This window comes from Hemicordylus capensis, chromosome 2 (assembly GCF_027244095.1).
Source record: "Hemicordylus capensis ecotype Gifberg chromosome 2, rHemCap1.1.pri, whole genome shotgun sequence".
Classification (NCBI taxonomy): Eukaryota; Metazoa; Chordata; class Lepidosauria; order Squamata; family Cordylidae; genus Hemicordylus; species Hemicordylus capensis.
The window spans coordinates 26,310,497-26,338,404 of record NC_069658.1 but is presented as its reverse complement, the minus strand read 5'-3'; the positions used below and the strand labels follow the sequence as shown (position 1 = coordinate 26,338,404).

General features: G+C 44.0%; 1 protein-coding gene and 1 long non-coding RNA gene across 9 annotated transcripts in view; one reads left to right on the top strand and one right to left on the bottom strand.

Annotated features, from left to right (window-relative positions):
- The window catches only part of CPLANE1 (ciliogenesis and planar polarity effector complex subunit 1), a 200,493-nt gene that overhangs the window by 131,567 nt on the left and 41,018 nt on the right, over window positions 1–27,908 (top strand). For 7 of the 8 annotated variants that reach the window (XM_053297186.1, XM_053297183.1, XM_053297185.1 and 4 more), the window contains 8 exons: window positions 8,718–8,769; window positions 10,766–10,864; window positions 11,154–11,246; window positions 12,284–12,405; window positions 12,572–12,761; window positions 13,244–13,488; window positions 15,644–15,737; window positions 16,716–16,874. In XM_053297186.1, coding sequence (XP_053153161.1) covers window positions 8,718–8,769; window positions 10,766–10,864; window positions 11,154–11,246; window positions 12,284–12,405; window positions 12,572–12,761; window positions 13,244–13,488; window positions 15,644–15,737; window positions 16,716–16,874 — 1,054 coding nt within the window. The remainder of the gene's footprint in view (window positions 1–8,717; window positions 8,770–10,765; window positions 10,865–11,153; window positions 11,247–12,283; window positions 12,406–12,571; window positions 12,762–13,243; window positions 13,489–15,643; window positions 15,738–16,715; window positions 16,875–27,908) is intronic. The other variant, XM_053297187.1, reaches the window with a different exon arrangement.
- On the bottom strand, window positions 206–5,076 carry LOC128345344 (uncharacterized). The gene is made up of 3 exons (XR_008316391.1): window positions 4,967–5,076; window positions 3,721–3,830; window positions 206–360 (listed from the first exon to the last, which is right to left on the bottom strand). It is a non-coding gene; the product is annotated as an uncharacterized LOC128345344 (long non-coding RNA).

Genomic DNA, 27,908 nt, shown 5'->3' with positions numbered 1-27,908 from the left:
TAATTTTGGAAGGGGATTCTTGAAGATAATTTTGCATTAGCTTACTGCTCCCTCCTCTTGGGAAAGCTCGCTAAACACCCAGGCTTATCAATGTTCTGTGGATCATGCTACAGATAAACAGGTTGCTCACCTGTAGCTTATTATCTGTAAGTGATCCATAGACATTCATAAGACCCTCCCATCTTCCCCACAGCAGTAAGTGAACAGATAAAGACTTATCTGTGCTCTCTGAAAAACTTTATGGGATGATCTTCATATGGAGGCGGTCATCCAGGAACCAAAGGACGGGCGCTCCAACCGCCAAAATAAAAGGTCATGCCAGCACGAGGGACGGTGCGTGAGTATTCCATCCATGAGGTCCTGTGCAGGAACGGAACCCAGACTTATGAATGTCTATGGATCACTTACAGATCATGATTTACAGGTGAATAACCTGTCTTCTTCTATTCTTCCAATAGCTTTTTGAGTTTATCCGGTCCTCATCCCCTATGGCTGCTAGGGACACTCTGAAGCACTGCAAGTCTTGCTGCAGTAAACTCCTTTCGTCGGGTGGCCATTTGGAGTGCCTCACTTGTTTGGGGGAAGCACACTGAGTAGATCAGTGTAAAATCTGCTTAGCCTTTACTAGACAGGCCCACAGACACCGCACTTCTAGACACCATGCTATTCTCTGGGAGCGGGCTCTGCGCGCTAATTATACATTGCAAGACGTGCCCACTCACCTCACCACTAAAGAGCCTCTTGCCAACTCTGTCATCATGCCAGACACAGAGGAGACAGATCCTTGAGACCTATTAGCACCTGATTCGATATCTGAGGTTGCCCGACTGATGCTGAAACCAGGGCCTCCACTGCCTCCCCCTCAGGAGGAGCCAACCCCATTGGTACCAAAAGCAATCTCCTCCACTTTGACATCTTTGGTGCATCGCTTCAAGCCCCAGAAGAAGAGGAAACCTTCCTTGGAGCCTCAGAAGCATAGGCGTACTATTAATTAAACAAAGGGAGATGAATGTCTCCTGACCCACAGCCTCTGAGGGCCCCCCAAGGCCAGTCCTTGCCCTCTCTCCTGCAAGAGAGAGCAAAGGCAAGGCAGCTGCCTGTCTGCCCAATCTCTCCTTGCTTCCCCACCCATGTAGCGTGCCTGCGAGAGGGAGCAGAAACTGCTTGGAGCCCGAGGCGATGGAAGAAGGGAGAGAAGTAAACTTCCCCTCAAAGAAGCTTCCTCCTCCTCCCCGACAGGCTGAGGCAGCTGAGAATAAATGGATTGCTGCTGAGCCCTTTCCTGCTCTTGGAGAAGGGGCTCTTTCTCACCCAGCCCCCAAGTTGCATTTAAAAATAACAAAAATTCCAAGGTCTCCTCATATCCACCCCCCCCAAACCCATTATGTTGTTTTTGTTTTTACATCTGTATATTCTTGCGAATGCAGTTGTTTAAATATTGGATCCTTTAGAGACAGTGCGGGGAGTGGATAAAGAATTATGCAGGATGTTACGTTGTGTGTTGAAATATTTCTGCTAACACATATTTGCATGAATATGCTTGTTTTATATTATTACGTTCTTGTGAGTTCAGTTGCTGTCTGTGCCCTCAAGAACGTGTGTGTGTGTGTGTGTAGGGGGGAATGATGCTTGACTTCCCAGTAGGTGTCCATAGGATCACAGTTTTATTATAAAAGTATATCAGCACAAAGTCAGGTGGTGTGGCTGTGTTTTGAAATAAGGTTCAAGGCTTTAAAACTGAGTCACTTGGTGACAACCCTAGATTGGGGAAACTCTGAAAGAACCACATTCAAGCACTGGTTTGGTTTGCAGGATTGTTTGGATGTTAAATTAATTGCATTGCTCTTTAAAACTTGTTATGTTACCATGGAAAACCTCTACTTTGAAAAGCCAATATACTAAAAACGCAGCATGTAATTTCTACAAGTTGCCTTTCCCATATTTTGCAAATTGTTTTGTTGGGTTTGAGAACAACCCCGTCCCCCATCATTTGGTCCATATATCTTGGAGTGGATTCAGATGACAATTTGGGTTGTTTGTTAATCTGCTACACTGTATTACACATGCCTTTAATGTTCTTCAGCAGCAGAAACATGGGGCCAGGAGAAAGAGAGGAAGGCAGTGAGGGGCCCATTTTAAAATCTGTCTCTGGGCCCGCTCCAACCTTGGTACGCTCCTGCTCAGAAGAAGAAGACAGGGAAGCCCTTGTCTGCTCTCCTGAAGCCGAAGACAGCAACCGTATCAGTTGCTACTTCCCCCATCATAGGGACTCTTTTGGTCTCTAATGAGGAGACGCACTCCAGCCTTGATATGGAATCCGAAGTGGACCATAACCTAGTGCCCAATTTGGAACCAGAACTGGATCAAGAGTCCCAGCGCTCACACGATATCAGGTCAGAGTCATAGGCAGAGACTGTGATAGGAGGCGCTCACTCTGATACTGGGAGCAAAGAAGGCTTCAGTATTGGCCAGATTTCATATATGATTGCTACAGATATAATTGCTCCCCTGAGTACGATGATATGGACCACCAGAGACCTAAAGTAGAGTATATGCTGGTGGAACCCAGATCAAGCGCCTGTCATTCCAGACCCCTTAAACCCAAGTGTTGAGATGCTAATGATTGGGAAGGGGAATCCTGCTCCAGATCGAAATCGCCCCTCTCCATCCCACAATTGGGCCACTCCACTAAAGTCTCTGTGTCTAACCTGAATCTGGATCTGAAGCCCAAGAATAAAGATGCCCTATCAACTAAGAATCCCGTTCCAATACCGAACATACTAGAGGCATACCCAGTAGACAACAACAATCCGTTATTGAAGTTCCAGACTCTGCAGAATACAATGGGAATGGAGGGAGTCTCTCTTAGTACAAGGGGTATCAGAACTCCCACATGGCTGCCCCCATTCAGATTAATTGGTAGGTGAGGATAAGACAGCTTCTTCTGCAGATGACTATCACCCATATTTGGAACATGCAAAGAATGGCATTTTCCTTAGGTCTAGAGACACAGCAAGCTGCTCAGGATGCCAAAGATCCAGTTTACAGTATTATCCATTCCTAGACTATAGAGATGTGCACGGAACCAGCGGTTCCGCCGGTTCGAAGGCGGCGGGGGCCTCCCTTTAAGAGTGGGGTGTGTGTTGCACACTTACCCCTCATGCCGCCTCCCCCCCGCCAGCGTCGGTTTTTCAAGCAGCCCATTGGGGCAGCAGCATACCTCCCTGCTGCCCCGTTGCCCTCCTTTTCCAGATATGACCGGAAGTTGCTGCTGTGCCTATATAACAACGGATCACTGGGTTTTCACTATTATGCACATGGGATACACTATAGAACTATAGAACTTGGCAGCCCTCCACCCGTTATGGGAATCTGAAATACCAATCTTGCTAGCGGAGGTGCAAAAACTTTAACAGAATGATTCTATCCATGCAGTACACCACAATATCATCTCTGCCTTCTATTCACGATATTTCATGCTCCTCAAATGGGATGGAAGGCTGAGACCCATTCTAGATTTATGCAGCCTCAATGCGTTTGTCTGCTACTGTAATTTACGAATGACTACACTCGCAAGCATCCTGCAGCTCTTGTTCCACAATGCATGGTTTGCAGCAATAGATCTCAGCCATGCCTACTTCCATATCTCCACCCATTCATCCCACAGGAAGTGCATGCAATTCTGTATAGGGAACAATATCTATCAATACAAAGTGTTACCATTCAGCCTCTCCACGGCTGTGTGCATCTTCACCAAATGTATGGCCATGGTAGTTGCTCATCTGAGAGAGAAGTCCACCTGTCTCTTTCTATAATTAGATGATTGACGCCTAGTGGCACAAAGAAAACATCAACTTCATCAACATGTAAGGACCACTCTGAGCTTACTAGACAAACAGACTGTGTGTAAACTGGGAGAAGTCGAAGCTCACTCCCACAACAGCTATAGAATTCATTTCTGCTTGATTCATTGGCCATGCTAGCAACTCTACCACAATGCAGGATTCTGATCATCAGAGCAATAGTGCACCAAATTCTTTCTTCAGGAACCCACAAGGCACACTCAGTACAGAAGCTATTGTGGTTCATGGCATCCATAACTGCGATTCTACTCTTAGCAAGGTTGCATATGCACCCACTACAGGAGCAGTTATTGTTCATTTTCCATCCACAAAAGGACTGTCCCCCAAAAACCGTAAGTATTGCTCCACAGACACAACATTTGGTCCGGTGGTAGACGATACTAGAAGAAGGGTGCCATTCATTTACAAACTGCCAGAACTGACATTGATGACAGATGCACACTGTAACAGGTGGAGTGTAGCAGGGTTTTGGTCAAGCCTAGAACAAACCTACCACATCACTCATCTAGATGTGTTGGCCATTTGGAAAGCTATGCGGGCCTTTCTACCATTTATCTCTGGAAAATCAGTGCTTATCCTGATGGACTACATGATGGCCAAAGCCTATTCGAATCACTAAGGGGGCACTCTATCTCCTATCCTATACCTTTCCATCCACATTTGGGAGTGGGGCATTCACCATCTGATCTGGCCTTCGGCAAGCCACATAGCAGGAAAGAAGAATGTTTGGGCAGATTCCCTAAGTCTCCTAGACAGACCATCTCACAAGTGGACTCTAGACCCCACAGAGGTGAGACAGCTCTTCTGTCACTGGGACCAGCCATACATAGATGAGTTTAAACAAGCAATGCATGGCCTTTGCAGTGAGGAGGACATGACTCATACTCACTAGGAGATGATTTCCTGTTCCAGTGGAACATAAACTTTCTGTATATGTTTGCTCTGATTCCTCTGCTGCCAAAAGTACTTCAGAAGATTCAGACACACAATGCAGACTGCATACTGGTCGAACCATGGTGGCCATGTCAGACTTGGTTTACCACACTCCTAACCCTGTCAGACTTCCAATACATCTGTCTACCCAAACACCCCAATCTCCTCACCAGAGAGCAGAGAAAGGTGCTCCACCCAGATGTGGATATCCTCCATCTCATGGCTTGGTGAATTATTCCAAGAGAATAAAGGACTGAGAGGTCCTAGACGTGATCAAAGCCTCTCGTAAGCCTTCCACAAGGACTTCCTACAAGGCAAAATGGAGACGCTTTTAAACATTTCCTGCTAAATGTTTTTTCAAAGGTCTGATATGCTTGTTCCCTCCAACTCCTAGACTAGCTCCTCCATAGGACTTAAAACTAGTCCTCATGGCCCTAATGAAGAAGCCATTTGAAGCCATGGTTATGTGCCCTTTGAAATCCCTATCATTCAAAACGGCCTTCTTGTTAGCCTGGACAGTGGCAGAACTACATGCCCTTCAAGCAGACCCTCTTTTTCTGTCTTCTGTCTTTCTAACCTGACAAAGTTCTGCTTCAGTTTGATGCATCGTTCCCGCTGAAGGTTGTTTCTCAATACCATATCTCGCAGGATATATGCCTACCAGTTTTCTTTCCTCCTCCATCCTTTGAGGAGGAACGGGCTTGGCACAACCTCGATGGCAAGCAGGCCTTATCCTTCTGTCTCCATCTTACACATTCCTTTAGAGACTACACAGCCCTCTTAGTGTGCTTTGTGGGATCTAACAAAGGGAAGCAAATCTCATGTCAACACCTTTTGGCCTATATTATAATTATGATTAAACTGACGTACTCACTTTCCAACAAAACCCCACCACAGTCCTTCTGAGCTCATTCAACAAGAGCGATGGCAACGTCCACTACATTTCTCCAAGGGGTTCCCCTGAACCCCATATGCAGAGCAGTGACATGGAAGGGATCAATATCCTTTGTCGGCCACTACACTCTGGGTACTAGGTCCCAGAGTCAGTCCCACTTTGGTGAAGCCATCTTGAGCACAGTTCTACCATAGATGCCCGCTTCATCCTCCACTCAGGTGAGTAGCTTGCAGTGTTCCCTCTAATTTTTATAATCAGTGAGCAGAAAGAGTTTTGTTCTGGGCGGCAGTATCAAGGCAGTGTGTGCACGTAACACACACACATTCTCTCTCTCTCTCTCTCTCTCTCTCTCTCTCTCTCTCTCACACACACACACACACACACACACACACACACACACTCTCTCTCTCTCTCTCTCTCCAGTTATTTATTTATTTATTTGATTTCTATACTGCCCTTCTAAAAATAGCTCAGGATGGTTTACATTAAAACAAACTAAAATCAATTAACTATTAAAATTCAAAACCGTAAAAACAGTTGTAAAACCCTGGAAAACCAGGCCAAACCTTTATGGTTTAAAAACAGTTAAAAAACCCTGGAAGGCCATGCCAAACAGATAGGTCTTAAGGGCTCTCCTGAAGGCCAATAATGAACTCAGCTTCCAGATTTCTGCCACGAGTGCATTCCACAGCCCAGGAACAGCTACAAAGAAGGCCCACCTCTGAGTCACCACCAGACGTGTTGGTGGTAACTGAAGAAGGACCTCCTCAGATGACTTTAACATGCGGTGGGGATTGTGCAGAAGAAGGCGCTCTCTAAAATAATTATTAACTATTATAATTATAATAGTTAATAATTATTGTGCCGTGCAGGCTCCCAGCTCTGGTCTGCCGGGGGTGGGGGGAGCTGCCGCCTTCTCCCATCCTCCTCCCTCCAGGCCCCCAGCTCTGGTCTCTCCAGTCAGAGTGGTAAAGAGGCAATGATAAGTGTGAACATGATTGGAGCTGGATGAATACATCAGTTACAGAGGAGTAAGTGAAAGAATACGTAATTATTAAATTTATATGGTGGAATTGAATGGATATTAAGGAATGTTCCCTATCTGCGTCTTTTCTATGTGTGAAGAATAATCTCTGGCTGGCAGCTGAGACTATGCAGATTGGCAGTAGGAATTGTTCAAGGAAATTGTTATAGGAAATTGATCTTATATATTTATTCAGTATGGGGACTGAGATCCTAGATTTCTTCTTCTTCATATAACCAGTATAACCAATTGAACAGCTTCATATAACCAGTTGTACAGCTGCTATTGTTTTGTTATTATTTTATCATGCATATAGTGTAATCAATGTTTGTGGTATTTTACAGCTGAAAGGTGGGGGAAAGGAGATGTAAAACTTGGCAGTGGGAAAAGGAAGGAATGGACTTGGGAGAAGCAACTGTTTTAAGAGATGAATATGAGCAAATGCAGTTGCATGTTCTGTATTCAGAGTTAGACTTAATTGTGCTTGGGAATTGTTAGCCAGGGTTTCTCAGAAAAGGTAAACTTCTGAGGATGGATTTTAAGAGATAGAGAGGCAGTATAAAAGTGGAATTATTTATTTATTTATTTACTTACTTACTCACTCACTCACTCACTCACTCACTCCATGGAGGTGATTTTGGGAGGGAATTGTAAGAATAAGAGGCAACAAGGGGAATAGGTGGACTTATTCAGGAGGGTAGCAAACCTTAGGGCAACTGCAAATGGTAGAATTAGGGGGGCAAATTTCACTAGCAGAAATACAATAGGAAATAAGGGGAAAGAGATCAAAGGACAAGGCAGTGAAGACCTTCATAGATAAGGAGTGCTAGCTGGATGCATATTGGGATTTGAGAAAGATTATCACAAATTTGTCATATTTCAAAACTCCATATATATGTGAAAAAAGAAAGAAATCGTTAACAGATTCCTAATTCTATAACCATGAGAAAGATGGATCAGATTACTAAAATTGAGTCTTGGCCTTGGATTCTCAGTTTCTATAGAGAAGTTATCACCAAACAGTTTAAAATGAACTGCCTGCTGTCCCATCCACTGACAGTCCTATAATATATTTATAGAAGTCTAGTTTTTTAAAATTACATCCCACTTTGCTGCTTTTAAAAGGCTTTCAAGGCGGCTAAAAATAACCAGCAACAAAAAAAAACCCCCACCCCCAGCTCTGGTCTCTCTGGGCGGGTAGGGGTGGGGAGCCAGAGCTGCCTCCCATCCTCCTTCCTCTGTCCTCTTCTGGCTGTCTGCCAGAAGTTTCGAGAGATCTGCAGCGTGAACTGGAGGAGGAGGAGGCACGGTAGCGACTTGGCCGGGGGGAGAGGAAACAGGGTGCCATGCAGTTGGCCGGCAGCGGTGGGCACATCAGAGACTGCAGGCCTGCCAGAAACTGCTGCGCGGGGCCTGGGGGTTGGTGGTGGACAGTGGTAGCTTGCTAATCACCCTAGTGTGAATGACAATTGGACCACTACAAAGAAAGTCAGGTTACTTACCTGTAACAGTAGTTCTTGTAGTGGTCCACTGTCCATTCACACGACCCTCCCTCTACCCCGCAGCAATGGCTACTTCTGGCAAGTACAATTGTGGTGGTCTGAGACTGAGGGAGATAGACGGGTATGTACTTCACATACGGCTATAAGGGGGTGGAGTTACCACTAAAAATTATATCTTAGCTCTGGAAGGTTTCGAGATCTGTTCTGCGCGTGCATGAATACCCTAGTGTGAATGGACAATGGACCACTACAAGAACTACTGTTATAGCTAAGTAACCTGACTTTCCCTGACATTACTTTGAGATTTTTCTTAATGGACCATGTATGATTTTTGCATGTTAAGATATATATATTGTGTTTAAGGTATATGTTTATTTAAATGTGTGGCATTCTTATTTGCCTCAACTGAGCATGCTGAAATACTACTAGTGATGTGTTGAAAAGTGTTTAGAAGCAAGTGAATCATCTATATGCATTTAATCATATTATTCTTATGTTAGGATAACCAAGCAGTATCCCGCTATGATTTCAGTGATGGCATATCCCGATTGGGTGAGTAGTTCTACAAGACTGAATCAAAAATTGAAGGTCCTGGCCAATCTTTGGTGATCTGGTATTAATCTTTAGAGGAGATGGTTGGCACGATGATCTAGTTGCAGAAAAGTTGGAATGGATTTTCAGAGCTATGGGTTCAAGGCCATTCTCTGCCCTGGACTTCTTGTTGCTAGCTGTTGAATTTTTCAGTCTTTTCCATGTCTATAGATTGGGGATGTCATGACCTGCCTCGTGACGTTGTTGCAAGAATGAGCACATTAAGGCTGGTTAAGTGTTCTGCAAATAGCTGATTGGTAATAGCTGAAATAATTTTTTATATAACAGCAGTCAGTTGCCAGGCACTTTTACTGAACCCGTAAAGCTGTTCTGCTTTAGCTTTGCTGGTGATACTACATGGTGATATCAAGACATGACTTGGTATTCAAATATGGCTCTGAATTTGCAATTGTGAGAAACTGTTTAGAACATTGGTTGTTTTATTTTTGTTAGCCAACATGCCAGGGAGCCCTCCATCAATGTTAGGGACTTGATAGGGTTGTAAGGTCACCCTGACAGTGTAGCATGACAGGACTGCTGTGGAATGATTTAAAACAGCATCCGGGCAACCATGCAGCACTCCTTCCATTATATCCAATTGAAGGAGCACTGCATGAAAATGGTTTTAAATCATTCCAAGTAGTCTGTAGCGCCACGGCATCAGGAATGCCTTTCAAGTTGTACAGCTGCCCTGGTGAGTCCTTAGCATTGATGGAACGTTGCCTGTCATGTCAGTCACTATTATTATTTTTCAGACATGACTCTGCCTTCAGTGTTGCTTTTTTATTTTAGTTTAAATCACTATCTAATTTTTTTCTAAGTATTGGGACCTCTTAAACTAAATCTCAGATTGGTCAAATGTTCTGCACAAAGATGACCGTAAATCATCTTTGTTGAATATTCTGTTTTCTCCATTTTAAGACTACAGTTGACCAGTTGGCAGGCGTACAGTTGTTGAGATCATTGTCATTATATTCCTTGCCTTTGATGTGGATAATCTATTATATATTTTGATGAGTTTGATGAGTTTGTACAAAATAAAGTCATATTTCCTGATGACCTACAGATACCAAACTTTGCATACATAATGCTGCCACTGAAATTAGCGGAATGCACTACTTTTTACATCAGAATATACTTAGGGAAGCTCACCTTACAGATATCATATTTTGCATGAACACTCAAGCCTCTTAAAGTAGCAGAATACACCACTTTTTAACACTGGAATATGCTTGGGGAGACATTCAGTTTTTTTGTTTTGGGGTGGTGATGCAGAAATTCTGATGTAATAATCATGTTTAAACTATTATTGTTCTCAACAGATTTTTAATACTCAATAATCAGTTCAATAGTTCCAAAACAGCAGAATGCTCAAGAAAAGTAGATCTTTCTCAGTCAAATTTACTATTATTCAAATTTACCATATGTCGTTATACAATAGAATGTATTGAGCCCCTGGTGGTGCAGTGGTAAAACTGCCACCCTGTAACCAGAAGGTTACAAGTTCGATCCTGACCAGGGGCTCAAGGTTGACTCAGCCTTCCATCCTTCCGAGGTCGGTAAAATGAGTACCCAGAATGTTGGGGGCAATATGCTAAATCTTTGCTAAATCATTGTAAACCGCTTAGAGAGCTCCGGCTATAAAGCGGTATATAAATGTAAGTGCTATTGCTATTGCTAAGTGCTAATAGAAAGAATAATGTTTGAAATTGAAATTCTACAAATTTCAAACTGTTCTTCTACTTCCCTTTTGCAAGCACATTAATAAAAATTACACACACACACACACACACACACACGTATATGGTCCAAAACTTGTGTCTGTTAATTGTGGTTTACAATTAAAATCATTACATATATTTCTCGAACCTTCCTAGAAATTTAATCTACGCAAAATGACTTTGCCTGGTCAACTAAGGGCCTCACCTACTAGTGATTATATCTTTTTCCACTTTAGACCCAGAGGCAGCTATGTCTTCAGCAGGGCTGCATTACTTGGCTTCTGTAAGAAAAAGGCCCACAGAGCTTCAAGATGCTACCACAAATACTGAAACTGGTAATTTTTTTAAACCCTCCTAGAAATGATTGTACTACTGCTTTTTATGCTTCTGAATCTAAATTGTTTTCCACTAAGATTAAATTTCTTTCAGAGATATCTCCTACAGTTGTACAATTAATGGCACTCTGAATATATTTATGTATTTGCTGTCATGGCCCTTGAATTGAAAATTGTTTTCTTAGGGCCAAATTCTTGCTCTTAAGAGTAACTCTCCTTCAATATGCAATACAATGTTCTCTATCCTTCTATTGATTCATCTTGATTTTATTTTTCCTTATCAATTAAGTTCTGAAATCACATCAGGATGTGCAAACTCTCTCAGAAGAAATAGTTTCTGTGCCTACTAAAAACCAACCAATCATCTCTACTTCTGCATCAGGTGTGCTTTCTTTTGGTCTGCATTACTCTTTATATATATATATATATATATATATATATATATATATATATATATATATATATATATTTATTCTTACATTAATATCCCACTCTTCCTCTGGGGAGCCCCCTTAGAAACATAATTAACATTTTTCTGAGGGGTATAAGCAACAGACTGATTTATCTATTGGACACAGTGGGGGTAGATAACAAGATGACTCAATGTTGGACACTGGAGTCCTAGGTTGGTAGGGGTATGTGTGTGTGTGTTGGTTAAAAGCAGCTGGATCTCTGGTTCAAATTTGGCTAACCTATTATCTTCCTGGTGGTTTTATCCACCTGTTCTTAGCCTCCATCTTACATATTTTAGCCTATAATGTGTGGATGATAAATGCTTGCTTACCGTACAAGGCTGTTGTAAAACCTGCTAAGCACATAGGTAGGAAACACTCATTATTGCATAAGTGTTTCATAACATTCGCCATTGTTGAATTTCATTTTATTGTTTTGTTGCCAGACCAGATAGTTTACTGAGAGTGCATTGTATTTTAAGCTTGCCCTTTAAAAGGATAATAATGATTTGGCTTGGAACAGCATTGTGAGGTGAATTAGATTAAGATTATCTTATGCGGAGTGCTAGTAAAATAATGAATTCTAATGTACCTAGAGCAGTGTGTGTCAGAATTTTAAAAAGCATTCTAGCACACAGCACCTCAATTTGGTGATTCTGGTGGTGTACACAAGGGCTCCAGTGTGTACATGGAGTTCCATGTGTGCAGGGTATTTTCCATTCTCTTTTACAAGCGCTTAAAGTTTGGGAAGCCCCATATACATACAAAGCCTTTTAAATCCTAAAATAACAGAGGAAGTCCCTCCATCTACCTTACACCTCTGGGCTTCTCCACCTCTGTATGCAGAAGAGAGCCTCCATGGAGCTTTAGATGGCGATAGTATTTCCAGCATTTCTGGATTTTTACAAATGCTGTTGTTACAATTTCCAAGTAGGTTTTTCTGTCATGTTTCCTTCTTTTTTCACAGAGTCACCACCTCCATGTATTCCTCAGATGTTGCCCCCAGATCTGTACTTGAATCTCAGATTCCCCACTGAAGCAACACAGAAGCCTTTGCCATCCTCCTTACCTGATAATAAATTTGATTTGGTCAGTAAATTAGAAATATTTGCTGATAATGCAATGGATAAAATTTATGTAAATCTGTTCTATTAGTATGCCAGCTTTTAGGGTGAAATCTCATAAATAAGTAGCTAATGAAATAATTTAATATTGCTTGCTATGCAGAACATCAATCTTTTTGGCTATGTTTTAGGTTGGCCGGAAGTATATCAATGTGATTGATATAGAAAATGCTGATCTTCTGAAAAACTTGCCGGATATATCTGCTTCAAAACACATTACCACACACACTGAGAAGACTGAATTACCAACTTCTGCAAAACTTCATCACATGGCGGCATCTGTTACCAATGCAATTTCACCTGAAGAATTTGAGGAAGAAGGTCTTTAATCTTTTTTACAAATTTGTTTTGAAACTGTAGTCCTTGTCATATTGTTAGCTGAATTCCCCACCCCCTGAGAAATTTCTTCCCATTCCAAACACTTACTCTTCTTACCAGAAAGATGATGCGTGTTTGTTTGTTCAGTTTATATACCGCCCTTCCTAAAGTGACTCAGGGCAGTTTACATTAAAATAAAAACAGATAATTAAAACAAAATACCATTTAAAAGCAGATTAAGATTAAAATTAAAACTTGATATCATTAAAAGCCAGGCTAAAAAGAAGGCTCTCCTGAAGGCCTCCAGGGTAGATAATCCCCTCATGTTCATGGAAAGTTCTCATGGTTGTATGTCATTTTGAAGACTTTGTAGGAAAGCAGCTCAGAGACATGTATAAATGAATAAAGCTCAGAAATAGTTTACAGTACTACCTTGTAGAGGTTCTAAATGCCAATGTGGGTTATGCTTTGTTTTTGGTTCAAAGGTGATGCTCTTCAAACTGAGTCATTCCAAATCCCACCACAGAGAGAAAAGATAGGAACTGCTGGTGATCATGTAACCCGGAGTCTCCTATGTGATGAGTTCAGCACTGATACCTCCACAGGGGTATTAGCCAAAAGCATTAGCAGACAGCACTTTTCTGCCAAGCTACAGGAAATGGATAGACAGCTCTTGACCATCCAGAACATGGCAGAAAAAATTGAGGAGGAATTTAGCAATACTAAATTGGTATGTGTATTGAGTACTAAGTTGATAAGCTTGATTATCTTTAGTATGATCCTAAGGACATTCTTAATCCTAGGTTCTGTGCCTGCACAAGACTGCATGGATGGAATGCTCATGAACCACCCCTGACACTTAGTGGGGCTGTTTATTTTGGTGTTTGGAGTGCCTCATTCCTTTCTGACCGCCTAAGCATTTGTCTTGTCAGACATTGCTCCTTGTTGTATTTGGATCTGTGGTTATAGAAAGTAGTAAATCATTAGTGAGATCTGTTTGTTTTTTTACTTGGGCTGACTTTGGACTACTCTTACTGGTTTTTGGATGTTTGCTTTGTTTGCTTGGAAAAATGTGGAGAAAGTGACTTAGCTTTTGTACATGGTCTCACCCAAAGAGGGAAAAGCATTAAGGAAAGCATATTGAGAATATCATTTGACTCTCCATTGCTCAGAAAAAGTACTCAACTTATCTTGTATGGGAGTTAGGCCAAATGAGATCATTAAAAAATAAAGTATTTGAGAATTACTTCAGTTTCAATTTCATGTATAAAACAACAAAACTTCATTAAGGAGTAATTTGTATTACAAGTGGTACAGCTATATAGACAAGGTGTTTAGAATCTGTAGTGCTCCCAATGTTAAAATCATAGACCCAAGATACGTAATTTGGACATACTTGTTCATTTCCCCCTTATTCAATATCTCCTGGAGATGTGAACAAAAATAAATACAGAAAAGGATGACAAATCATCTATATAATTATTTTTCTTAGCTGCCCACCATGGGGATGCGTGTCTTCGAGGCGGAACTCTTGCACGGAACTCTCGCGACATGCTGCGAGAGTTCCCGACAAAGACAGAGAAGTTGGGGAACGATTGGGAAGGAGCTGCACAAGGGAAGCGGCGGGCCTGGACACGATGGGGATGCAACGGCGGTGGTTTCAGGCCCGGCTGCAGTGATGAGGTGGCGGCAGGATGAGGAGGTGGCTGGGCCGCCAGGAAGAGGAGATGGCCCAGGAGGGGACGGGCCAGCTTTAAAGCAGGCCAGTAACTGCGGGCAGGGAAGGGGGGAAGGACCAGCCTGGGTGGGAAACGCCAGCCCTAAATACTGCACAGATGTTCTGTGCATGGTCGGCTAGTTAATTTAATTGCCAGTGTTTAAATAATTTTTACTACATTTGGGGTCATTTAGACCCCAGTATCCTGGAGGCATAGTGGTTCATTTTTTATAATTTATTAATCAATGCTGTAGTCATCAACATTGGCTATATGCTGATGGCTACATATAACCATAATGTAGTCAAATTTATCATTGGTAAATTTCCTCCCTTCTTTTAGGAAAATACATAAGAGTGGTTCATGTTAGGGGAAAACATTTTATATAAATTTTAATGTATCCAAATGTATAAACTGGTTAGGCTCATGATTACAGTTAAATGCATGTATTACTTTCCATGCAGGAATTCAGGGGTTTATTTGCATTCTGATGGCATGGTTATTGCATATCATGATCAAAAAGCAGCCATGGGTTAATTTTGTGTAAAAGGTATACTGTTTTGTGTAACTGTGACTGTTTCTGATGGCACTATGTTGTAGGGATGTGCATGAACCAGTTCAGATGTCCGGTGGTCAAGTCGGTTCAGAGGCGGGGGGGTGCTCTTTAAGGTGCAGGGAGGGTGCTCTTACCTCCACTGCTACATTTCTCCCTCCAGCACTCTCCCCAAAACTGTTGGCCACTTCTGGTAGGACGCTGACCGGGGCTGTAAGGAGGTATACTGAAGCCCCGCAGCGGTGATTTTCTGGAGAGCACCGGAGGGGGAAATGTGGTGGGGGAGGTAAGAGCATCCTCCCTGTGCCCTGGGGACTCCTCCCCACCGCCTCCCGAACGTGTTTGTGCACATCCCTACTGTATTGCTAGATAATGTATCCCAAATGGCTTCCTCGTACTCGCTTGGTGGCATAGAACACTCTAGGAAACACAAGAATTTGGTGTGTGAGGTACACCTGAGCAATTCCTTTAAAGCATTTATTCATTCCTTAAAATTGAAAATATTATTTAGGAAAGAATGCACCATTATCTTTATGCATATGTTTGTTGCTTATTTGTTTTGGTTAGAAACATCTCTGTTGAATATTTATGTTTAAAGTGTGAGTACTTTTTTTCAGCTTGTGAAAACGGTAGAAAAAGTAGGTGCCGTAGCTGATCCAGGAGCAGAAGAAATTTCATATTTTGCACCAGGTGTTAAGCTTTGCAAAGAAGGTGTGTATTGTTGGACCCCCTTGTTGGATTATAGAAAGTTAAGAGTGTGAGAGCAAAGGACACAGACCTGGGGTGAGAACGGGTAGTAGGGATGTGCACAAATCAGTTCGGCAGTCCTTTACCAAACCACCGAACTGGTTCAGAGGTCCAGCGTTCGGAGGACTGGTCCAGCAGTGGGTGGGGGGAGTTACCTTTTAAGGAGCAGGGAGGGTGCCCTTACCCCCTACCCGCCACATTTCCCCCACTTTCTCCAAGATCGCTGGTGCGGGATGGCAGCATACCTCCTTGCTGCCCCAGTCAGCATCGTACCGGATGTGGCTGGTGCATGTGTGCACATCACACACTGCTCACTTCTGGTACGACGCTGACTGCGGCGGCAAGGAAGTATACTGCTGCCCTGCGCCAGCTATTTTGGCAACAGCGCCGGCAGGGGAAACATGGGGGCGGGGTGGGCAACCTCCTTGCTCCTTAAAGGTAAACTCCCCCCCCTCCAATGCTGAACCGGCTTAATGGTGGACCTTGCACATCCCTAACTGGTAGGAGCGGTGAAAGGAAGAGTTGGATGGGATGGAATCAAACTGGTAGTAAGGGGAAGATGTTTTACTGGATAAGAAGTTTTTTTAATGAACAGAAGGGGACGATATACCAGCGATGCCATACACATTGCACTGCTCCAAAGACAAACTTTACACCGAAATGTTTGCTTGGGTTTTTTTTAGTTTACATCTTTTATGAAAAAATCTGAAAGCTATTTAAATATCTTTTATCCATTAAAGAGGTCATTTTGAAGTTTGTCTTTGAACAGAAGGGTATAAGGAGCCTTTGGGGAAGGGTAGAATGTTTCAAATGTGGTAACATTTTCTAAGATGTCCTAAAATTACACAATTATAAATTCAAATTCGCCTAGAATTATTTGTACTATGCTTCTTCTTAATTGATTTTTACTCATTTAACTTCATTTTCCTCCTCTTGAAACAGAACGTTATTCAGCCCATGTACTTATGGAGGATTTTACAGAGGAGGAAGAGAGTTTAGATCCTGAATCCTCTCGGACCAATTATAATGCCTTGCAAACATCCTCTGTTTCTCATTCAACATCGATTGTTAATCTTCCCAGTGTCAAAAAGTCATCTTCCGGTACCAGTCTCTAGTTGTATTTACTTCAGTGATTCTGCTTCTACTTGCTGTATTGAATCCTTGTTGTAGCCATATTTTCATAATGACCAATTTACAGCTCTCTAATGCTCTGAAATCCTGTGAAAGTTCTCCTTCCATAGCACTTCTAGCTTTACAGTGTCATTTAATCTGGATAGTGAGGCCTCGACAATCATAAAAGTGGGTTCTGCACCTGCGCAGGACTGCTTAAGGTAGTACTCATTAGCTCCTCATGATGCCTTTTAATCACCCCTGCATGCACTGTGCAGTACCTATCTTGGCAGTTAGGCACCCATTGCTCAGTTTCTTCCTGACCGCTGACGTGTTCGGACCTCGGGAACTTTACAGCTCCCCAAAATAAATTGTAGTAAATAGCATGAATCTAAATTGACCATAGGACCGTACAACCACTCTTGACTTACCCCATAACTAAAAGAATAAAACAGGATTTATCGGACCAACGGATTGACCTTGGAACAGCAACGATGAACGGCAAGTCAAGTGATTTCAATTCTGTCCCTGAGTCTCCTACTCGGCTTTACCCAGGACTGTTTTTAGACTACCCCTCAAATAAAACAAAGAAAGTTAAAGGCAACAACATACTCCAAGTCTATTGCTCATGAGTGCGTCTGTTAAGGAAAAAAACACCTTAAAAATGTGTATCTGCTGCACAGCAAAGTTCCCGTCAATAGATGGCAACCAGCTTTGTCTCTTCTTCCTTGGAGAAGAGAAGAGCGCTCCACAGCTTCTTGCCCAACAGGACCTGTATTGACCTGGCTTCTTGTTGTGGATTGGCATAAAAGTGCCATACCATTTATTGTATGCGAGTGAACCTGTCTTTAACTGCCACTCTGAATAATGTAAACGCCTCAGGAGATAGAGTGATATTAGTAACACCCCATCTTCCAGTGGACATAAATCCTCTGGGGTCCTATGTAAAATGATTGGTGTGAAAGAAGGTGTCTTTGGTGAGCGTTGACCCTCATCATCGTCCTCATTATCTAACCCTTGGGAAATAAATAGCTGAAAAGTAGAAGTGGAAGGAGTCGTGTGTCCCGACTGTAGGAGTTGCAGGAGATCAGGATCCACATCCTCTGCCTCTTCTGATGGAGCTATTTCGACCTGCATTTCAGAGTCTAGAATGTCCCTGTTGACAACGATAGGGGTAGCAGCTTGCTCCACGGCCACTTTCCCTTTAAGTCTCTTTTGCAATGGAGCTGTGGCTTTCGACATTGAGGATGGCTTTGGCTTTGACGTGTCTGAGTCCCTCCTCCTTGGCTTCGATGCGCCTGAGTCTCTCCCCTTGGCATGTTTCCGATGCCGAGTAGCAGCGGAGTTGCCTGGTATCAAGCTTGGGGTGGAAGGTGACTGGCGAGGGGTGGGGGCTGGAGACAAAGACTTAGCACGGCATCTCGCAGTCTCCACTTGCAGCCCCGTCAGTGACTGAGTGCCCTCCGAAGTCGGATTGGTTTTAAGCCTCTTCGCTGCTGAGAATTCCAATGACGAGGTGCTTTTCTGCTTAGGGCTGCTCACCGGTGTCGAAGGCTTTTTAAAAGGGTTTGCCTTTGTGGCTTTATGCAGCGTGCCCAAGCCCTTGTGGGCTGCACCCATGGGAGTTATGAGAACGGATTCTGATGCCAGGGGTTTAGACTGTGTTTGAGCAGCTCCTGGCTGGGAAGTTGAGGTGGACAGGCAGAGAGCATCCTCCATTAGGGATACTTTTAGTCGAGCTGCCCTATTCTTAAGAGTTTGTCTCGAGAAGCTTTTACATATAGGGCAAGAAGCTGTGGAGTACTCTTCCCCAAGGAAGAGATACTTGTACTTCTTCAGTTGTTTTTGCAAAGCTCCACTTCCGGAAGCTACAATTGTGGTACCTGGATGTATTTCACTCCAGCGTAGATCCCCAAGGTATATCCCTGCTAATTCCACACAGAGTCCTAGAGTCCTTGCTGTGGTGGACAAGGCATGCGAACTTGCAGATGGGGATTGCTTTCCAGACTCCGATACCCACTCACACGTTGATCATGGATGCATCCATGAGCAGTTGGGGAGCTCATCGAGGGAGCCATAGGGCACAAGGCCTATGGAAACCCCGAGAAACAAGACACCATATCAGTTTCCTGGAACTTCTTACAGCGTTCAGAGCCCTGTAGGCTTTTCAGGAGAATCTTAAAGATTGTGTACTACAGCTTCAGGTGGACAATACTACTGCAGTCGCTTACATAAACAATCAAGGAGGAACAGTGTCCAAACGGTTGTGCCATCTGGGGCTGCAAATCTGGAATTGGTGCATTGCAAGGGACATTCATCTAATCACAATACATATAAAGGAACAAGACAATGTCCTAGTGGACGCATTGAGTAGGTCAAACATCCTTCAGCAGCACGAGTGGGAGCTCAACCCCCAGATGCTGGAAGAACTTTTCATCGTCTGGGGAACTCCCAACAGTCAGCCTGTTCATGACTTCAAGAAACAAGAAATGTGGCCAATACTGCTCCAGGATGGGAGAGGGGCACCTATCCAAAGGGGATGCCTTCCAATACCGTTGGACGCCAAGTTTATTTTACTTATACCCTCCTCACCCTCTCTTAAACAGGGTAATAGCAAAACTCCTTCAAGACAACACCAGACCAATTCTTGTCACCCCTTGGTGGCCAAGACAACCATGGATTCCCCAGCTTTTATGACTGTCGAATCATGCATACAGGAGGTTGCCTCAACAGAAGGGCTAGATTTCACAGCAGGGCGGCTGTGAAATCCCAGCCTGCATCCCAACATGTCCATTCTCAATCTGACAGTGTGGAAGGTCGGTTACTGAGGAGGATTTTAAGGAACAGCAGGATACTTTCAACTAGGATAAATCATCTCTCTAAATGGAAAAGGATCTGTGCTTATGCCACAGAGCGTCAATTTGAACCAAGGGAAGTGCCCTTGAAAGAGGTTTTGCTTTACATATAGTCCTTAAAGTCCAGCAATTTAGCCAATGTGTCAATTAGAGTCTACATGGTGGCCATCTCCACATGCCATAGTGGCTGGGATCAGAAGACTGTATTCACTCATCCTAAGTGCAAGGAGTTTTTGAAGGGCCTAAATAATCTTTACCCCCCAGTGACAAGACCTGCTGACCAGTGGAGCCTCTTTGGTTCTCTCTACTTTGATGGATAAGCCTTTTGAGCCTATGGTGACCACTCCAATGAAATTAGTAACGTTAAAAATGTTATTCCTTGTGGCAGTCACATCTGCAAAACGCATGAGCGAGTTGTAGGTTCTGCGCATAGATAAACCCTATATTAAGTTCTACCCAGAAAGGGTAGTTATGCATTTGGACCCGGAATTCCATCCCTGCTAACTTGGCAAAGAGGCACCTTTTAATGTGGTGATTCTCTTTATTTAGCAGTGGGAGAGTAACTGGCCCTATCCATCCCCAGCACAGTACCTCCAGTGACTCTTGCTGGTGTCTATCTTATGTTTCTTTTTAAATTGTGAGCCCTTTGGAGACAGGGAACCATCTTTCTTATTTATTTATTTATTTATTTATTTATTTATTTATTTATTTATTTCTCTGTGTAAACCGCCCCGAGCCATTTTTGGAAGGGCAGTGTAGAAATCAAATAAATAATAAAAATAAAATAATAATAAAAATAGTTTCTGAGTTTCACTTAAATGCAGACATTGTTTTACCTACCTTTTGTAGAAATCCAGTGACTCCACTAGAGAGATCATTGCACACATTGGACATACGGAAGGCCATCCTCTTCTACTTGAAGAGAACAAGGGAGTTAAGGAAGACAAACAGATTGTTTATTTCCCTTAATGGACAGAATTGGGGCCTACAACCGTCCTGCCAAAAGATGTCTTTTTGGTTGATGGAGCTGATTATGATGACCTATGATATTCAAGGAGTCACTCTGCAAACCTCTATTAGAGCCCATTCAACCAGGGCACACGCTACTTCAGCAGCACATCTCTCTGGAATTAAGTTCAGAGGTATTTGTATGGCGGCTACCTGGGCCTCAGATCAAACCTTTGTGAAGCATTATGTGCTGGACCTTTGCTCTGTAGAGGTGGCACAATTTGGCAGGGCCGTTCTTAAGGGGGTGCTTCAATAGCTTGCTACTCCCACCACCATTTGGGAAGCTCGTGATTCACCCACTTTTATGATTGCCAAGGCCTCACTATCCAGATAAACAGGTTGCTTACCTGTAATAGGTGATCTGGTAGTGGTGCCTCGACATTCATAAAACCCACCTGTCCAACCCCGCTACAGAGTGCAAACTATTCAGCACTGACTGTGCAAACACGTCCATGTCCCTGGCTTTGTCCAAGGGGAAAGTTGCATTTGAAGCTGTCGGCCGGCCATACAGAAACTGAGCAATGGACACCTAACTGTCAAGATAGGTACTGCACGGCACATGCAGGGGCGGTTAAAAGGCGTCACAAGGAGCTAATGAGTACTACCCGGAGCAGTTCTGTGCAAGCGCAGAACCCACTTTTATGAATGTTGAGGCATCACTACCAGATCATCTGTTACAGGTAAGCAGCCTGTTTTTTCTTACTTGAGGAAAGTCCAGTGTGGTAGAGTAGATAGGACACCTGAGTTGAAATCCTCATTTAGCTATGATGCTCAATGGATTACCTGTGGTGCTGCCTTAAGATCATTGGAGAAAGTGTGGGATACAAATGTAATAATTAATATTAATAGTACTACTACTTATATACCACTTTTCAACAGAAGTTTCCAAACCTCTGAAATAGTAATACAGTAGGAATCATTCAAAATCTGCAGCTAGTTGATCTGGGGTATGATCCATTGAGCTCCATTAGAATGGGTTCTACTCTTGTGCTGAAGCCTCTTGGTGTGGGGTACCACAGCTTCTTGTGGTGTTTCTGCCCCACCCCACGTGACTGTGTGGATGCTATTTAAGCAAGAAGAACGCCGGCATTCCAGTTCCTTTTTGACCACCATAGCAATTGGTCCCTTGGTAGCTATGGCTGCTCGATCTGGTTCCTTTTCTTGTGAGTTCTGTGTATTACAAATTGCAAAATAATTGTACTGCTTGGTTACCCGGTATTTTGACCTTTTGGACTGACTTCACGACGGCTATGGATTCTTCTAAAAAGAAAGACAAAAACAGACCAAAAAATCCCCTTCAAATGCTGTGAGACGTGTAAGGCAAAATTGCCTTCTCAGGATGGGCATGACCTCTGCTTAATTTACCTTGGGGAGGGCCATAATACATTGTCATGCAAGATATGCATGTAATTTCCCAAACAAACGCGAAGGAACAGAGAGCTCCGTTTGTGTGCGGCCTTGTATGACGACGCCGTTACCCCGCCGACTCCATCCACATCTGTGAAAGGGGCGACTGCATCCTCTACCTCCCTGGGCCTGAGGACTGAAACTCGTGCTCATTCTAAATCCTCGGTGTTCTCCTTCAAATCTCTGCATCCTCCGGAGAAAAGACTGAGAGAAAGGGGGTCTCAGACGGAGCCTGGCAAGCCCACCAAAAAGAAGCACAAGGCGCTGAGACTGGAGAGGATTCCATCTCCATCTTGTTTTCCAAGATGTGATTATCACCTTGGTATTGAGACCCTCGACCCCAAGATCACCGATTTTCCCCTTGGCACCAGAATGCAGATCGATGTCGAGACATCTTTCAACATTGACAGAATGCCATGAGCCATCAATACCAGTTGTGTTGAGATCAACGTCGACCGTTTCAGCTTCGGTGTCGGACCTGGAGAGCACAAAGTCTCTGACACCGAGTGCTCTGATGCTGGCTACGAAACCGGCAGTGAATGTGTCTGCGGTGTCACCTACACAGGCCTCAGCATCAAGAGTCACTTCCATTCCCCCGGCCACTACACCAATTCGATCTTCTTCGATGCCAATAGCTCCAGATATGCCTTTGGCATTGAATGCCCCAGTCTTTTCAAAGTCGAGACGAGTTACTCCTCGACGCCACAAACCGATTACTTTTGAGGTGGATGATGATGATGCAGAGGAAGGTGATGGAGCTTTAGATCCCTCTATTGTGCAATCATTGCTAGCCATATTGGACTCCAACTCTAGCACCCCATCAACTGCTACCTTTCAGGAGCTTTCAGATACAGGTGGCCTGCAAACCCAGTCATTCAAATCACTACTCTACAGAAGAGGACACCAGCTTGCTATGCTTTGACAACTGCACACTTGGATACATTGACCAGCTGGTATGCCTGCAGCATCTCTCACTCTGCAGCAACTTCTATTCAGGTAAGCAGGTTAGGCCAAGATTCCCTAGGTTTCTCCTGCAATTATCAGAAGAAAAAGCCATGGAGGCCTGCTTTTTATGAAAAACAAAATCCGCTAGCTATCGCTTACGCCAAGGATAAGTCTTTTTCTACTTTGACTGGCGGTGATGCCACTTCTGCCATGCAGACTAAGACATTGGCCACAGCAGTGGCCAAAACACAGACTCCTCCATTACCACAGCCACGAGTAAATAAAACTGCAGTGGCCTCAAAGCAAACTCAAACTATTCTATGTCAACTGGTCTCTACAGAGACACAAACTCTTTTTGTATCATCGACCTCTCTGCCTCCTTGGTTGCTTTCTAACCATGATCTCACTCCATACTCATCCCTGGCAAGATCTAATAGCCAGCATGGGTCCTCTGATTTTGGGTCTGATCCTGAGACAGAATGTGACTCATCAACAGATGTGGCTACTCCTGCACATGTGTCACCAACAAAGGAGATGAAAGCATACCACATTCAGATCAAAGAAATGGCTGAAGACCTAGGCTTGGATTTAAAATCTCAAATGAGCACAATTGATGACCCATGCTACAACTTCATAGCAAAGTCGCTCTTGGCCCAACCAGTGGCCCTTCCAATGCTTCTCATCGTCATGAGTGCCTGGGAGGTGGTGCACACTTCTACCCCGACCTCCAAAAGACTGGAGGGTCTGTACAGGGTCCAGGAGTTGGGCAACACTTACCTTTTTAAAGCGTCCTGTTCCCAACTCGCTAGTTATAGACTGCACAACTACCTCCAAGTCGGGAAGACATCATATGACCTCTGCAGACAAGGAAGGCAGGAAATCAGATGTGCTAGGATGGAAAATATGCTCCACATCATGCCTTTCTGTTAAAATCTCTAACTACTCCTCATGCATGGTGAAGTTCAACCATTGTTTATGGGACAGTTTAGATCAGGATTGGTACCATTTGTCCCCGGAAGATCTCAAGGCATGTTTTAAAAAGACTTTAGCACAATCTACAGCATTGAAACGTCAACAATTAAGCATGGCCAAACATCTGGCTGAATCAGAATCCAGTACCATGATGGCGGCGGTGACACTTAGATGACATACTTGGCTTAGATTGGCCTCCCTACAATGTGACTTGAAAGACAAAGTTGAAGGCCCTCCCTTCCCTTCAATGGGAAGGGCCCCTTCTCTGAGCAAACCGATTCCACTATGGGAAAACTAAAGAAGTCCAAATTTACAGCCAAAACTTTCACCTCGACTTCCTCTACATCACAAGGTCAAAAGTACCAGTCTTTCATTAAACGTAAGACCGGATAAGAATTTCAAGATAGCAGAGACTACAGAAGGCCTTACCAACCTTACCACAAATTTAACTACACTGCCAAAAATAACAACAACCCAGAACGATGTCAGAAGCCAGTGGATGGCAAAAAACAGCATCTTTGAAGCTTATGCCCACCTACCTTACTTGCCAATGCAGCAGAACCCCTTGAACACTTAGACTCTTCACACTGCACATCTCTGCAGTGTTCTTCATACTGCACATCTCCGCAGATGTCAGCCGAGCCCATCTTATCAGTTTCAACAGTAACACCATCAACTGCCAACATCAAACTGGCAGGTCATGCCTCAGCATGGCATCAGATAACATCAGATCATTGGGTTCTAAAGATAATTTTTGTAGGCTATGCCATAGAATTCAAGACCTACATTCAAAAGAATACGCTACACGAAAGCAATGCCCGCTTGTCTAGAAGAGGTGAAGGACTTGCTGAAAAAAGGGGCCATAGTCCCGGTAAGGTGGGCACAAAGACGGGAGGGCTTCTACTCTTGCTACTTCCAGATTTCCAAGAGAGATGATGGAATAAGGCCAATAATGGATCTAAGACAACTGAACAAGTTTGTCCAAGTGAAAAAATATTGTATGTCAGTGTTGCAAGACATCCTGTCTCTCTTACATCAAGAGCGGTGACTGGCAACACTAGACCTGAAGGATGCTTATTTTCACATTGGTATTCGAGAGGCTAGCAAACTCCTGTGTTTTAGTTTGTCCCTGCCTGGAGGAGGTGGAGTCAGCTAGGGCTGGGGGAGGCCCCACATTCCTGTGAGTCGCATCCTGTGTCTCACTTTGAAGCCTACTCTCTACATAAGAGGTGAAGGCACAGTGAACAGGGATAGCAAACAGGACGCTGGAGTTCTGCAGGAATTTAGTGGGAATTGTGCAGGGGAGCCTGAAACAAGCCCCTGTGGTCACAAGGAGGCCGGTGGAGAAGAGAAGGTAAGTACAAATCCCTCCCTCATATTCTTGAGAAAGGCTGTTTGGACAGTTAAATAGCTGACCATTACAGCTGAGACCTAACTTGCTAATAAAATATCTCTAAATACTGTAAACAGACAACAAAAACAGTATGAAGATAGAAAGCCAGCAGGAGAGGGGGCACTTCCCAGTGTATTGCACAGAGTGTCACATGTATGACTATTTGCTCCATGGGCAGAAGTCATGGGTGTGTGCTCGGTGCAAGGAGCTCTCAGGGAACAAGTTCTTTCCCTCGAGACCAAGGTGGCAGATCTAGAGAAGCTCAGAGAGGCATGCGGATGAGACCTGGTAGACGCATCCCACCCCAGGGCTGATAGCTCCTCTGATTTCAGGGAGAATGAAGGTCTTGGGCAAGGAGGACATCGGTCTGAGGAAGAGAGAAATGCTCCTTTAGAAGACACCGCTTCCATAGATGATGAGTCCATATCCTCGCGCACAGGGGATACTCCTCAAGGGGGGGCCTCCATGTAATGGGTGATTTGATCCTTAGAGGTATAGGGAGATGGGTTTGTGACCCGCGTGTTGACTGCATGGTGACTTGCCTGCCTGGTGTGAAGGTTGCAGACATCATAAGAACAGCCCTGCTGGATCAGGCCCAAGGCCCATCTAGTCCAGCATCCTGTTTCGCACAGTGGCCCACCAGATGCCGCTGGAAGCCACAGACAGGAGTTGAGGGCATGTCCTCTTTCCTGCCATTACTCCCCTGCAACTGGTACTCAGAGGCATCCTGCCTTTAAGGCTGGAGGTGGCCCACAGCCCTCCGACTAGTAGCCATTGATAGACCTTTCCTCCATGAAGTCATCCAAACCCCTCTTAAAGCCATCCAGGTTGTTGGCTGTCACCACATCCTGTGGCAGAGAGTTCCACAAGTGGATCACGCTTTGTGTGAAAAAGTACTTCCATTTGTTGGTCCTAGACCTCCTGGCAATCAATTTCATGGAGTGATCCCTGGTTCTAGTGTTGTGTGAGAGGGAAAAGAATTTCTCTCTCTCCACTTTCTCCACACCATGCATGATTTTATAGACCTCTATTATGTCTCCCCGCAGTCATCTTTTTTCTAAACTAAAAAGCCCCAGGTGTTGTAGTCTTGCCTCATAAGGAAGGTGCTCTAGGCCCCTGATCATCTTGGTTGCCCTCTTCTGTACCTTCACCAGTTCAACAATGTCCTTTTTAAGATGTGGTGACCAGAATTGTACGCAGTACTCCAAGTGTGGTCGCACCATAGTTTTGTATAAGGGCATTATAATAATGTTAGCCATTTTATTTTCAATCCCCTTCCTAATGATCCCTAGCATGGAATTGGCCTTTTTAACAGCTGCCGCACATTGAGTCGACACTTTCAATGAGCTGTCCACCACGACCCCAAGATCCCTCTCCTGGTCTGTCACCGACAGCTCGGACCCCATGAGCATATACTTGAAGTTGGGGTTTTTCGTCCCAATGTGCATCACTTTACACTTGCTAACATTGAACTGCATTTGCCATTTTGTCGCCCACTCCCCCAGTTTGGAGAGATCGTTTTGGAACTGCTCACAATCCGTTTTGGGTTTCACTACCTGGAAGAGTTTGGTATCATCTGCAAATTTGGCCACATCACTGCTTACCCCTGCTTCTAGATCATTTATGAATAAATTAAAAAGCACCGGTCCCAGTACAGATCCCTGGGGGACCCCACTTCTTACTTCCCTCCATTGTGAAAACTCTCCATTTATACCTACCCTCTGTTTCCAGTCTTTCAACCAGCTAGCAATCCACACATGTACTTGTCCCCTTATCCCATGACCACTAAGTTTCCTCAGGAGTCTTTGATGGGGAACTTTGTCAAAAGCTTCACACAGTGTCCAGATAGGCTGTTAGGCAGTGCTGGGGAGGAGACAGATGTCGTGGTGCACATCGGCACCAACGATGTGGGGAAATTTAATCGGGAGGTCCTAGAAGCCAAATCTAGATTGATAGGTAGCATTTTGAAGTCCAGGACCTCCAAGGTAGCATTCTCAGAAATGCTACCTGTTCTGTGCGCAGGTACAGTGAGACAGGCAGAGCTGAGGAGTTTCAATGCATGGATGAGACGTTGGTGCTGGGACGAGGGGTTTAGATCTGTTAGGCACTGGAACACATTTTGGGGCAAGCAAGGCCTGTACAAAAGGGATGGGCTGCACTTGAACCTAGATGGAACCAGACTGCTGGCGCTTAAAATAAAAAAGGTTGTAGAGCAGCTTTTAAAATGACGCCTGGGGAATAGTCGACGGGAGCTGGGCAGTATCCGGTTCGGCAAGTGCCATCCTTTAAAGTGTGAGGGTGTCAAAGATTCAGATAAAACATAAGGGGACAGAGCAGAACCACATAAAAAGCAGACAGAAGGCTATGCCAGCTGGTCAAAGAGTCCAAAGAAAGATAGCAGACACCAGGTAAGAGATTCAGCATATAGGTGCTTATATGCCAATG